This window comes from Homalodisca vitripennis, chromosome 2, assembly GCF_021130785.1.
Source record: "Homalodisca vitripennis isolate AUS2020 chromosome 2, UT_GWSS_2.1, whole genome shotgun sequence".
Lineage (NCBI taxonomy): Eukaryota > Metazoa > Arthropoda > Insecta > Hemiptera > Cicadellidae > Homalodisca > Homalodisca vitripennis.
This window is the reverse complement of record NC_060208.1, coordinates 109,724,491-109,739,339: the sequence shown is the minus strand read 5'-3', so window position 1 is coordinate 109,739,339 and position 14,849 is coordinate 109,724,491. Positions and strand designations below refer to the sequence as shown.

Below are 14,849 nucleotides of genomic sequence, written 5' to 3'. Positions count from 1 at the left end.
AAAGTCACTAGTAGCCCCAAAAAGACCCGAAGGTTAAAGAAAGCGCGAGGGGTCTAGTTTTGTTTTTTGTAATGTAAAACCCCAAAAAAAACCTTTTGGAGAGCAGTTTTTGATGGGTTTTTAGGGTTTTTTGAAAGGTCCGATCAATCAGGGCCATAAACAGTTTAAATTTAAGAGGGCCCTCCATTTATTGTAAACAAAACCCCCCCGGGAGGGGAAAGGCCCCCTTTCAATTAATGGTACCCGAAAAAAAAAATAATTGGTTTTTTTATTTTGTTGTCTTAAATTTTAAAACCAATTTCAACCTTTTTGAAAGTATGGTTTTTAACCCAAAAATTACTTTTTTTAAAGATGACAAAATGTATGGTTGGGGGCCCATTTAAATATTAGAAAACCCTGGGACTTTGGTACTTTAAAAAATAAAATCTAATTTGGGAAACCAAAAGTAGACGTATTTCAATGAAAAATAATGATTGCAGTAAACAATAGTCGCAAAATATTTTCTGAAAAATTTTGAGTTATCTATTAACCCTTTTGGGTTTACACGTAAAAACAGTTTTTATTTTTAAATTTTTTTGTACCTGTGAAAAATAAATTCACAAAAATTTTCTAACTCTGTATTTCTTTTAAAAATAGATTTTTTTTTAAATTTTGAAAAAAACCCCCCAAGTTAAATATAAAAAAAAAACTTTGTAGCAAATCTGACAAAAATTTTTTTTTAGTATCAAAAAAAAATTGTAAAAATATAATTATGTAAAACTTCAGGAAAAATTTTTAAATTTCTGCCATGAAATACCTATTAATTGTGTTTTTTTAAAAAAAATTTTGTGCTTTTCGCTTTTAGAAAAGGGTTATGAGAGGGATACGTTTCTATACTATAAAACCTATAAGAGACTCCCCCTTTCCCCCCTTTTTTGGGGAAAACTGCCAGCCCCCCTTTAGGGGCCCCTCCCAAAATTTCGACCGAAATTTTAGAGACCCATTTTTCTAAAAGGGAAAGGGGTGGGATTTTTATATAAAAAAATTTTTTTCCCCGTTTGGGTGTCCCCAAAAATTTTACTTTAATGGGTCAAAAAGTCTAGATAGGTTTTTTTTAAAAGAAGAGTTTTTTCCCACCTTTATAATTTAAACCCCCTTTAAAGGGGGGTTTTATTTGTGTTCAGGGGCCCCGGGCCTTTTTTTTTGGGGAAATTGGGCCGGGGATCTTTTTAAATTTTTTTTGAAAATTTCTAAGTAAAAACCTGCAAAATTATATTTTTTGTTTTCCTTATGAATATAGAATAAAATAAATAAAAATTTTTTGGGGCCCCCCCCTTTTTTTTCAGAAAAAAAACATTTTTTGTTTTTGAAAAAAAAAAATTTTTAGAAAAAAAAAATTTTTAAGTTTAGGGCCCTCATTTTTTAAAAAAGGGGTCCCCAAATTTTTAAAGTCAAATTCAAAGAAATAAAAAATTTTTAATTCTAAAAAAATTTTTCCCCCCGCTTTTTTTTTTTTTTTACAAAAACAAAAAATTTTAAGGGGAAAAAACCCAAAAACAATGAAAAAAATTTTTTTTTTTTTTTTTTTTTTTAAACTTGAGCCCATAGTCACTAGGGTTTGTTTTTTTTGCCCCCGTAGTGGGGGGGGCCCTTTTAAAAGGGGCTTATTTTAACATAGCCCCCGTATTTTTTCGTAAATATAAAACGGGAAAATTGTTTTAATGGGAAAAAACCCCCCCCCATCCTCGGGGAAAAGGGGAAAAATCGAGGGTTTCCTAGTAGAAAAAAGGATTACAAAATTTTGCCCCCCATTCAGCGGGGGGGCCCCCAAAATTTTTTGTACTTTCTTGTTTTATGTGTGGGGGAAAAGATTTTTTGATGAATGACACTTTTAAGAATTTGGGTTTTTAACCAGGGGGAAGGGGGGACCATTTATTTTTTTACAAGATCGTGACTAGTTGCCTAAATCTAAAATATTCGTGGCGGTGGGCAGTTGCGGCGGGAAGGCAAAAAACCACTACACTCACTCACCCCTTGATTTTGCTGCTTTCCCGGGCGTCCCCCAGGAAACCTATTAACAATTAATAATTTTTGTAAGTTTGTAATTGAAGAGTTGCTTTTTTTTGTTTTATAATGTTTTTTTTTTTTTTTAAAATTTATTTGTTTGTGTTCCTCATACTGGGGGTAGTCCGGGAAAAATCCAAAAGTACCCCAACATTTTCCTGACAACAATAACCTAAAAAAATTTTCCGGTAACACAAACAACGCGATAAACAATAAAAAAACTGATAACCAAAGTCCCAAACAAAACTGTGACGAGACGAGTTTGACAGCTGTTCCTCGTCTGCCGCCAAGGGCAAACGAAAACCGTCGGAATTTATTTAAGCCAGCAAACATTAGTAAAAATGAATACACACTGTACTATAAAGATTTGTAAAAAGGGAAAATTTTATGGAGAATACGATAGTTCAAACTAGGCCTAAAAATAATGGACGGTTGCGGAGCAACGGGCCTTTAAAAGTGAAGCGACCGCTGTGACGGCGCTTTCCACTTCCCCGGCGGCGGAAACATACGTCTCAGACGGCGCTTTCCCAAATTAGAGGGGTTTAAATTTGTAATATTAATTTTTTTAACTATAAAAAAAACTATTATTTTTTGGGATCCACAAAAATGTTCACACTTTTACTGCCTTGTAACCCATCACAACCATATTTGTTACAGTATATTATATTTAAAGTACATATTTTGACATATCTCTCCCCCAAAAAAATTTCATATTTGATTATTAAATAATCTTTTTTCGACTTTAGTTAAATAAAATGATAAATATTTAAATATTTTCATTCCATTTTGATGAGGTTTTAAAAAAATGTTTTAGGGGATTAGGTGGCATGTATTAAGTATAAAACCAAATATATGTATACATCACAACTCCAAAATCAAAATTGATGTAGCACATCTTGAAGTAATTTTAAAAATTTTTAATGCATAAACTTATTTATGGGGTTTTATGGTTTGGGGGAATTATGATTGAAAAGAAGAGAAATTGGTAATTTCCAAAAAACAAAATTGTGGCTAAAAGTAGAGTTTCCAAAAATTAAAAAAATTTATTTTAATGTAAATTTGATTTATTTTTTTGTAATATTAAATTTATGAAGTTTTATTGGTGAAAATTCATTTTCTATACATAACAAATAATACAAAGAATGCAAAGAAATTTTTGAGGTCGACGAGAATGCAAGAAAGGTTTTATATGTTATAAAAAGGATACTGTCAACAAGGCTATAAAGGTCTGGAACGGTTTTTTATACGAGTTTAAGCTGGGGTTTACTGAATAACTCATGTGATTTGCAGTTCTCCTGGTGAAAGCAACAAGTTGTCTTGTTCTCTCTGTCATTGCCATTTTAGCTACTTGCTGATAAAGAAATGTCTTTGGTTGTATTTTCAACTAATTTTTGTATCACACCTGTTTATAGTTAATTTCCGGAAATATGGATTAATAAACTTATTTATTTGTATAACTGTAAGTTATTTGGAAAGTTTTTGTTTTCCATGTTATACACATAAAATTAATAAGATTTGTAACCTTATGTTTTCAGGCAAGCTCAATTTCTTTGAGGGAAAGAATTGGAAAGTCCATCCTGACTGGTGAGTTTTCTCATTTTTAGTACTTAAGTATTAAACTATTAATAGCCAAGGTATTAATATATTTAAGTAGTTAAATTAAACTAGGGCAAACAGGTCTATTGTTAAAACAAATTATAAAAATGATGTTTTATTTGACCGAGTGAGGTAGGGCTCAGAAGCCTTCTCTAACAATTAACCTGGAGACCAACAGCTTGGGCATGATTTCTGAAACACCACAATTGGCTGGACAGGAAGTACAATAAATTTAAAATGATACCTATATAAAATTTAAATTGTTATCAAGTGAAAAAGCTTTTAATAGTTATATTTTCTTTTGTATGAGACCTTTTAGATACTAATGGTGGATGCTTTATTTTGTTTATAGGTAGGCAACTCCCATCAGGTCTATCCATTATGAGTCAAAGCAGATTTAAAAAATTACATTTTCTTTTAGTTTTTAGGTTCATTTTATAAAAATTAGATCTTCTTTTCATGCCAATATATTTTTACGATCTGGGGGGGGGTGGGGGGGGGGGGGGGTGGGGGGGGGGGGGGGTGGGGGGGGGGGGGGGTGGGGGGGGGGGGGGGTGGGGGGGGGGGGGGGTGGGGGGGGGAGTTTACATTTATTTTTCAAAGTGGTTGCTACCATCGTGCACGTGATAAATAATTTGTTTTTGGAAATGATATCTAAACATGAGTGTTTGTGTTAAGTGTTCTAAAACCTGTTGCTAGATCGAATAAAAAACAAAGTGCAGTGTAAGTCTTGCCGTGGATATTTCCACTGGAGTTTGTGTGAAATTAACGGAGGCTAAAATTGAAGTATTTGCTGCTACTAACACCGCCTGGAACTGTGACGCTTGTAACAAAAAAGAAAAGAGTGAGTAGGAGTTTTTCTGATTCTTCTTCAGTAAATGCGAGTCCCAGTAAAATGTCTGTATCTATAGAAGATATTAAGTCCTTACTTGAAGAGATGAAAAAGGAAATATTACAGGGTCAAACTAATCTGGAGTCGGAGCTTGGGAAGTCTCTGGGGGCACTGCTCAGAGGGGATTGCTGAAATTAACAGATTAATCGAAAGTCCAGCAGAAGCGTCTTGATGAACAACAAGAAGCGATATCGAGTCTTCAGGAGGAAAACAACCGGCTGCGTGTTCAAGTTAAGGAAACTATCAAACCGTCAGGTTGATCTTGAGCAGTACTCACTACGTAATACGTTGGAGATTTTTGGGGTGCCTAAAGGTCCAAATGAAACCTCGGAAGCTTTGAAAAGGAAGGTTGTGGAGATTGGAACAGCGTTGGGTTGCGACTCTTTCTGAGGCCGGAATTGATGCTTGTCATCGCATCAACAGAGGCAGCAAGCGACCGACGTCCGGAATAATCGTCAAGTTCCTTCGTAGGGATGACGCAGACGCCCTGATCGAGAGAAGGAAGGTGAAGAGGGACTTCTCCACCAGACACCTGTCTGGCTATCAGCAGGACTCTCCAGTGTACGTCAACCTGTCCTTGGCACCAGCAAGAAGGGTACTATTTGCGAAGGCCCGTAAGTTAAAAAATGACTTTAATTATAAATATGTTTGGGTGGATAGGGCTGGTCGGGTGAAAGTCAGAAAATCGGATGATAAGGCTAGTAGGGTGATTGTGATTAACAATGAGGGACGAGCTGGCTGGACTGGTTGGTAGGGAGGCAAAGGGGTCTTAGATTTGTTTGTCGGTTAATCTGAATTTTACTCTGTCAAAATATATTGTTTCACTTTGTTAATGTTACTTGTTTGTAGTTTAATTTATATATATGATATATATATATATATATATATATATATAATATGTTTGTACATTTAAAGTTAATGTACGTAACTCTGTACGGTTTGATCTACTATAACAACAGTACTTTGAGTTTATTTAATTTTTTCGTCATTGATTATTATTCTAATTTAATAGTAATGAAGGCATATTTGGTTTTATTTGATTACAAATGGAAAATCAGCATAGTTTAAATATTTACTATCAAAATGTGCGTGGCATGAGAACGAAAACTTTTGAGTTTTATGAATCTATACTAGGTGAGGATTTTGACTTAATAGCATTAACTGAAACATGGCTCGAACCCGGTATAAGTAGTTCTGAAATCTTTGATGCAAGATATGAAGTTTTTCGTAAGGATAGGGATCAGATGGCGACAGGTAAAGAGCGGGGAGGAGGAGTATTGTTGTCAGTGCAACCGGCGCGTCTCAGCTGTGTTGATGACTCATCCCACTGATAGCGGACGACCTTGACTTGCTCTTGGTTCGGCCTGACACTGCCGCCGTCGCAAGGCACGGTTCTTGTGAGCTTACTGTATATTCCTCCCGGTCGCTCAGCTCATTTTTTACACTAACTATTGTAATTCATATGATAATTTGAATATTAAATATGATGGTTTCATAATTATGGGTGATTTTAATATTCCTAGAATAAACGGTACAAATTTTGACTTCTCTGTTGCTAGATCCTCAGCCAGAGTAATTTAATACACTCCTGTGTGAATATAATTTGAACTCCTTTAATAAAATACGTAATTGTGATAATTTTACATTAGATTTAGTTTTAAGTAACTTAAAGGATGTTAAAGTTGAAAAAAGTGAGTCTCCCCTGTTGGCACCAGATACTTATCACCCTCCACTATCTATATCTTTTATGAGTGATTGTAGCCAATTTAAATTTACAAATGTTTGTCTGCCAAAGAAATATTATGTTTTTAAAGATGCGAATTTTTTTGACTTGTATTGTAGACTGAGAGACATTAATTGGTTTGAAATGTATAGTCTTACTTGTGTGGATGACTGTTTAGATTTCTTCTATAAAGTTTTTCTTCTCTTGTGTCGATAGTACTGTACCCCAGAAAAAGCTTTTGTAAGTAAAAAGTAAATATCCAGTTTGGTTTTACGTCTGAAATTAAACATGACTTAAAAATGAAAAATAAATTAATCCAAAAAGAGAAAGTACTCAAAGTATCATGACGAATTATTTAAGCAATTAAGGAAACGTATTAAAGAAAATATTAGACTTGCCCATATAAATTATATACGTAACGTTGAAAATAGCATTTAAACTAATGTTTAAAAATTTTTGGAATTATTTTAAAGACAATAAATAGCAGAAGTGGCTTTGATATTGGTACACTTAAGAGTATGACTTGTGAGGGTAATACTATCAGTAATAAGGAAATTCCAAATGCATTTGCAGGTTATTTTTCTTCTGTGTATGATAGTTCTCCTTCCAAATACCAGTTTAAGTTGTGAGTCTTCATCTGTGGATAACTTTTCAAATATCACCTTTTACTCAATCAGAAGTACGTATTGCAATAAAAGAAATGAAATCAAAAAAGTCATCGGGACCTGACGGTATACCAGCGTATGTTGTAAAGGGTTGTGGTGAAGTATTAGCTGAACCTTTATGTTTTTTTGTTTAATTTATCGCTTTCGTCCTGTGTATTTCCGCACAGATGGAAGGAAAGCAAAGGTGACTCCTATTTTTAAATCTGGCGATAAAGATAAAATAGAAAATTATAGGCCTATCTCTTTATTAAATTCATTTGCTAAGGTCTATGAAACTACTTTTATTTAAACAAATTTTCAATGCGATTAGGAGTAAAATTCGCCCTGAGCAACATGGTTTTCTTCCTAAAACGGTCTTCCGCGACTAATCTAATGGAATTTTCTTTTAATATTTCTTCTGAACTCGATGTTGGGGGTAGGCTGGATGTAATATATACAGATTTTTCTAAGGCATTTTGACAAAGTTAACCATGATATTCTGTTAAAATAAATTATTAAATTTGGGGTTTCTCAATGAGGGCTTGCAGTTTGATGGCTTCATATCTAAAAAATCGACCTCAGTATGTCTCAATTTCTGGTACTAGATCTTCAATATTTCACAGTTCCTCGGGTGTGTGCCCCAGGGCCTCAAATTTGGGGCCTCTCTTCTTTTCTTAATTTTTATTAAATGATCTACCAGACTGCTTCTCTGACTGCAAGTGTTTTGTTGTTTTGCTGATGAATTTAAAAATATTCAAACCAATAAACAGTACATTTAGATACACAACTGTTACAAATCTCAATTGATCAACTTAGTTCCTGGTGTTTATTTAATAAATTATATCTCAATGTCCAGAAATGTTTTGCTATGTCATACTCTCGGTAGAAATGTTTCTATCAATAATTTATATCATATTGAAAGTACTCCGTTAAAGTCAGTCAATACAATAAAGGACTTGGGCATAATCTTTGATTCCACTCTTACTTTTAATGATCACGTATATAGCTTGATAGCTGAATCTTATAAGCTGTTAGGGTTTGTTAAAAGAAATACTAGGTCTTTCCAAGATACAGAAGCCATAATAAGGTTGTACCAAACTTTAATCAGAAAGCAAATTGGAATACTGTGCGGTAGTGTGGGATTCAATAACCAAGTCTGATTGTGATAAAATAGAAATTCTCCAGAACAAATTTCTAAGATATTTATATTTCAAAAGATTTTCCTCGTTCATGTCCCTTTTGATTTTCCTACTTTCCGATTTGAGAAACATTTTTTGCTGCCCCTAAACTGTCTCTGAGAAGAAAACTTTCATTAGCATCCTTAACACACAACGTTATAAATGGTTCTATTCGATAGCAGGTTTTTATTAGAGAACATTCATTTATATGTACCTGGACGAAGTGTAAGAACATTTTAAATTTGTTTTTCCTTACCAAGGTGTAAAACACTGTCACATTTTAACTTTCCTTTATACAAAATATTGAGATTATTAAATTTGTTATGCCTTTTTTTTTTTTTTTTTTTTTTAACAGAGGGCCAGGTTTCCTAGGCCTGGTAGTTGCCTCTCAGCCATCCGGCTTATTGTGCACCCTCTCCCAGGTTTAAGCTGTATCAAATCCCAGGCCTTTACAAAACCATGAGATCTTCTGAACAATGCTTTCCTGTTCCAACCCCTCTTCCGTATGCATAAGAACACCTAGGGATCTTGAGCGTTTTGCTCTGTAATGCCGGACATTCAAATATGACGTGCTTGGCTGTTTCGTCAGCCTCCGCCACATTTCCTGTACAGTGTTTCCTGAACTGGAATACCTATTCTGTTCAGGTGACTTCGGAATATCCAATGACCTGTAATAAAACCAGTCACCTTTCTGATCTCCGTTCTACTCATTCTAAGGGCATCTGCTGCAATGTTCCTTGATGGTCCCTTGAGCATCCGCTTTGCCTGTACATTCCCCTCAGTGTTTCTCCAATGTTGTAGGTGTTTTGTTTAGCCATCCACTTGGTAACTGATCTACGTGCTAAGTTTATATGAGACCCCACACACGTTGGTTCAGGACCGGTAAGAAGACGGTTGGCTCCCAAGTTAGCGCAACCGTCTGCCCCTTCATTTCCTGTGATTCCTCTATGTCCAGGCACCCAAGTTTAGAATAACTTTATTGGTTTTCGCCAGCAATTTCAAGACCTTATGGCATTCCCAGACTGCCTTCGAATTACAGTCATGGTTGGCCAAGGCCTGCAGAGCAGCCCTGCTGTCCAAGTTAATGTAAGATGTTTTTGCCTTTGTAGCCCCTTTCCACATTAACTCTTGCACATTCTGCAAGGGGCTGTAACTTCAGCCTGAAAGGCAGTTGCCAGTTTTACCTAGGCTAAAGCTTAAGTTAACCCTCGGTCTGGCTCCCCAGACCCCTGCCCCAGTACCCTTCAGAGTCTTTGACCCGTCCGTGTACCAGGTTAGAGCCTTCTTCATGTAGTCCAGGCTCACCTTTTGACCATTCCTTCCTCTCAACAATGTTTGACTTGAAATGGTTTTTCCCAGTCCGTAACCTTTGCCATTCTGTCAGACATCATTTCTAGAATATCCAGTTTGAGAAAAATTGTTATGGCTTCCAATCTAGATGTTTTTTAATGATAAGTTAAGTGTATTTTTTAATGAAATGTAGCAACCTTTTTTGATTTAGATTAGTTTATATTGATATTCCTGTTTAGTTTAACTAATTGAGTTTAGAGTTTATTCTCATAGAATTAGTTTAAGTTTAGATAAAAATATGCTTTTGGGTTATTTTTTAACGTGACTGTCAGAATATTATTTTCATTATAACTTGTACATTACTATTTAATGTCTATATATTGTAACTTAGTTAAGATAGCTGTTTTGGAACATGTTTCTGTAGCTGTCATGTAAAATTGTTTGAATAAATAAATAAATAACAACTTTAAGATTAGAGAGCTTTTAGTTTGAGGAAGGTTACTCATCTGTTTACAGTTTGAGAAATGGTCTTTGTCTTTAATGTATATGGTTTAAATTACAATATCATGAAAATATCTTTGTACCATATTAGTGAGGTTTTAAACATATGTATATGGTTTGACTTATGTATTAGTTTATGGTTCTTTCTTGATAAACTCAGTAAAGTTATACCTGTACATATCAAGGGCTTATAACGTATATGTGATAATTTTGGAGGCAATCTCTATCATACAGGTTTAGTTTTGAAGATCTTTTGAAGAACATTTTCTACACTCTCAGCTCATTACTCTTAGAAAATTACAAATTGTTGTCTCAATGTCAGTTTAGCCTTAGACCCCTACCATAGTACTATAGAAGCAGTACAGTCCTGTCTTTAATCATGGAATGTTTATAGAGGACTTGAGGCCAAAAGAAAAAAAATGATTTTTAGATCTTACAACATGTCAAAGGTCTTCAACGTTGTAGCCCATGATCTCTTGGTGGATAAGCTATCATTTTATTTCTTTGGTGACTTGGTTGTTAAGTTGTTTAGGAGCAATTTTGGGGGTAGGCATCAAGCAGTTTATCTAAATGGGAGAGTTATGAACATCAAAAGAATTCCTTCATATGAGAGGCTGTCCCGGGGCCTACCTATTTATATGTGTATGAGGTGCTCATAACAACCTATTATCATATGTGCATATCCACTCACTTTATGATGTATTTCTGTGGTGTAATTTTGAGTTAACTAACAAACTGATTCTTCTATAAAAAAGGCAATAATATTAATCTTTGGTCTCCTGTAGATGCACACTGTAGACCTTTATTTATTAGTCTAGGATTCTTACTGTTCCATCCTTGTATGTGTTATTCACTATTATACCAACATAACCCATTTTGTACCTTAGGCCAATAGATGTTAATGCTTATAAAACCAGACATAAACTTGACATCAGTACAGATAGATGTATACAGTAGCACCCACAAAATCTTTTGATAATAGGGTGTAAATCTATTCAATACACTGCTACCATAGACTATAGATATTTAGAAGAGAAATATCTATAGTCTGTGCTGCTACTTAACATAAGATAAGGCCCTTGCCAATTTGAAATGTAAAGTAAAAACACTCTTGCAAAGACATATGTCCTTATCATGTAAAAAATAACTACAATATAGTTGATTTTAATTAATTTAACATTATGTGTAAGTTAATTTTGTCATACAAAATTCTTTTGTTTTTTAGGCAATAAATCCAGATACAGAGCCATTCATTTCACTCAACATAAATGAAATATATTTAAAACTTCCTTGAAGAATTGGAAGATGTTGATGACTTTAACATTTTAAAAATGGTTAAGATAGTGTGTGGTAAATAATGCTTTTATCAAAATTCATAAAACCATCTTTATCACAATCCTATCCCACATCTAAAAACTCCTACCCTACAGTGACAATATCACTCAAATAGCAGAAGAAAACGATTGGCTATTTGATTGATCTGAATTAAATGTTGTTTCAGAGTTCAAGGATGGGCAGAGAAGCTTGGAACAGAACTATGGAGTCTGGGGGATTACGTTACCAGGAGAGTCGATGTCATAAAGGTGGGTAATTTTAAAATGTTTGTTGTCTAAAAATAATTACTGAAAGAATTTTAGTTGATACAAGTTCTTATAAGTAACATTTTTCAAACTAGATTAAACTTTTAGTAGTGCATTTACTTCCAAAGTAAAATTATAAAAGTTTACAGAAAGTAATTATGAATATACAAATGACTGTTTACTGAAATACCACTTCTTAATTAGTGTAAACATTGTTCATGTTTTTTAACTTACATTAAAAAAGTAACCAATATAAGCTCCATCTACAGCATTGCTCATGTTACTGTGGGTTAAAAATTAATGGAATATTGTGAAATTTTCTACCCATTTGTATACATTTTAAGGCACATTTTGTTGAAAGTTAAAGTTTTGAAAATGAAAGCCTTCTTGAGATGAGTGATTGATCACACAAGCGGAGGTGGAGACGCAGCATCATTGTGGCTTCAACAAATAAATTGCATTTTAATTCATAAGATCTAGACATCTAAATGTATACATGTATATATTCGGAATGATTACTTTTTATTGCAGATTACAGTTATTAAAAACTTCTTTTCTTATTAGCTTCAACAGTGATTCTTTGTGAAGTAAACAAGACAGAGTCCATGTCCATCATTTAGTGATTTAATAAATCATTGGTACAACTGAATGATAGCAAACAGGAAAATTCATGTTTCCTTCACAATCCCCTTCCATTGGCTTATTGAAACTAACCAATAACTGTCCCAATAAAAGCCCAAATAAGTTGAAACTTAGTAAAAATTATAAATATCTTGGCCAAGTTTATGGCCAGCATTTTGTTTCAATATACAACTCTGATATTTATAATCCTAAAAAACTCAAACAAAAAGTGTTTGAATGATTATAATAATATAACCAAAACATTTTGTAATTCAAGGTTTTTTCTTTAGTAAACGGTTTTCGAGATTAATTGTAAATATAATATTATTTTTTCGATCACAGAGAACTGGCTAAAACAAGTTCAAACTTAGTATTAAAATTGTTCATATAAATATCTCAATTAAGTTTATGGGCCAACTTGGTATGCTATTTCGTTTCATTATGGTGTCCGTCCAAACTTTAAAAAATTTCACAACTCCACTTTTTATAAACTTTGAGAAAAATAGAAAGCTTTCAGGAATGCTTTTAAAATTTCCTAAAATTATTGTTTAAAAATATTTTTCAAGATAGTGAGTACATATAACTCTCATGAGAATAAATTAATAACATTTCCGACTGAGCCAGAAAGAATGATTTAATCTTTATTTGCAACTAAATCACAAGTATATGAAATAGATCTACACAAGTATAACTCCTAATTTGTTAGGATATTTCATTAATAAAAAAAGTAAGATTGTATGGATAAGTGACGTTTAGAACACTTCAGGTTACTGATGGTAATGGGTTCAGATAAGTGTCATAGTTATCAACCATCTCAAAAATGTATTGGTTTCACAGTTTTTCCATTTGATTCCAAATTTAACCTGTTAATGCATACATTTATTTAAACAAATTTAAATTCTATTTAAACAATTTAATCAAATGATCAGTACATTATGCATTACACAAACAATACATGTCACAAAATAATTGAATTCCTTATACATTTTTTTTATTTCAGAGTTTCAAGGAGGCAAAAGTGGAGTCTCGAGATGGAGGGAAAGTGGTGAATGAACTTGTCAAAGACATGGAGAATATGATGGAGCACAAAGTGGACGCAGTGAGGGTAGGTTTGGATCTGGCCATACTGTTACAACAGCAATCTAAAAACAGGACGTGACATTGGAAGTGTTTAAAATTTATGTACATTAATTCAACAACTAATCTTCAGGAGGGTTACGGTACAGCAAAAACTGATATGTCACTTTATATGGGCAACCCTATACATGTCTAGGAGCAGCACATCACCAACTGCATACGTGATACTGGGTGAAAAGGTTGATCGATAAATCTAGTTTACTGCAGAGAATGACTTTTAGAGGGTGGGGCTCTCTTAACCCTTTGCGGTCAGGTACGGTATTTATAGTTTGTCCTCTGCGATCGCATGGCCAGTCTGACGGGCCACAGCCATTTGCGCAACAAGTAGGAATTGTTTTCGTTGGAGTTGTCCTCAGCGATCGCCTGGCCCGTGAGACCGCCCATTATAGATATCCTTTTACGCTCGGTTGGCTTGTGTCACTGGCCAGTAAAACATCCTGTTTTTAGAAATATTTACCATGTGATAGTAGGTCTGTGAAGTGCTGAAACCTATTGAGAAATTATTGAACTAAAACACAAATGCCTTTTATCACATTTTACCGCCTTCAGTCTTGGAAACAAAATATAAATTCACAGCTGTGTTGCTGGTTCCATCGGCACTGTTTGCTCTGATTGACGTAGTTGTCTGCACATTGTTTTGTTTATGTTTATTTATCAATTTGTTTTAAGTTGTGATTTTAACATGGGTTTTATTTGTGATTTGTGTAAATAGTTCTAAAGTTTTAAGAAAACATAGTGGTGAACCAAAAACTGTCTTGAAGATAACGAGAAAACTTTTTGTCACCTGGTAAAAGTAAGGTTATGCCTACCTGTAGATTTGTTGTAAATTTATTTGTAATGGTGTTAGTTATCCAACAGTTTATAAAATCCTGTTAATATGGATAACCTTGTAAGTCATGAAAATTACGAAAAAAATAATCTTTGATAAATGTAGTGATTTTGACTCACATCATGATTGTGATGACTTAGAAGATTATGCTATAGAACAATTAGAAGATGAATATAATGAAATTCTTCCATTAGAAGAGGGCCAAATTTTTGAAGACGATAATGTTGTTGGCTAGACACAAAATAGAGATATAGTAGGGGTGGATGAAGAGTGGAAAGAATGGTGTGAGGGCGATACAAATGTTTGTGAATTTAAATGGGCACAATATAGTGGTTACAAACTTTCAACCGTCCTGGGTATGACGTTAAACTGCCTCTTCCCACCTAACCATTTCCCTAATTCCTACCAAATCCCCCTCCAGGGTCTATAAGTACCCGTCCTCTGACCGTTCCAGTGCATGGCTCGCTGGGAGTGCTTAAGCCGGCACTAGATGCCCTATCTGGTGTCGGTGAGAGCTGATGTGAGCTTGTCCTCTGCCGAGGCGTAGGTCATGTACTGGTTCAGAAGCCAGCCACTTCGGTCCTGGTCAGGAAGTGTTCAGTAGGCAGGGGTGTCGGAGCCCCTGTTGCCACGTGCGAGTCCAAGTTGTGCGCGTAATTCCCCGACTTGGTAATCGATGGAAACCGGGCCTCGGGGAACTGAGGTAGGGTTTGTCCCCCAAGCTACGGTTTGTGGGACACCCGAGGGCATGCCCGCTCCCGGTGAATCGGCCCGCACTACTAAACACGATGCGCTGGTGACCTTATCTATGGAAA

General features: G+C 34.6%; 2 protein-coding genes across 5 annotated transcripts in view; both read left to right on the top strand.

The window, feature by feature from the left end:
* Positions 1-11,448, top strand: part of LOC124355763 (voltage-dependent calcium channel subunit alpha-2/delta-4-like) — a 67,584-nt gene extending 56,136 nt beyond the window's left edge. Inside the window, exons 13-14 of the mRNA XM_046806917.1 lie at positions 4,899-5,145; positions 11,369-11,448. Coding sequence (XP_046662873.1) covers positions 4,899-5,145; positions 11,369-11,448 — 327 coding nt within the window. The remainder of the gene's footprint in view (positions 1-4,898; positions 5,146-11,368) is intronic.
* The window catches only part of LOC124354571 (voltage-dependent calcium channel subunit alpha-2/delta-3), a 97,034-nt gene continuing 93,556 nt past the window's right edge, over positions 11,372-14,849 (top strand). For all 4 annotated transcript variants that reach the window (XM_046805128.1, XM_046805129.1, XM_046805126.1 and 1 more), the window contains exons 1-2: positions 11,372-11,450; positions 13,069-13,173. In XM_046805128.1, coding sequence (XP_046661084.1) covers positions 13,135-13,173 — 39 coding nt within the window. In that variant the 5' untranslated portion in view covers positions 11,372-11,450; positions 13,069-13,134. The remainder of the gene's footprint in view (positions 11,451-13,068; positions 13,174-14,849) is intronic.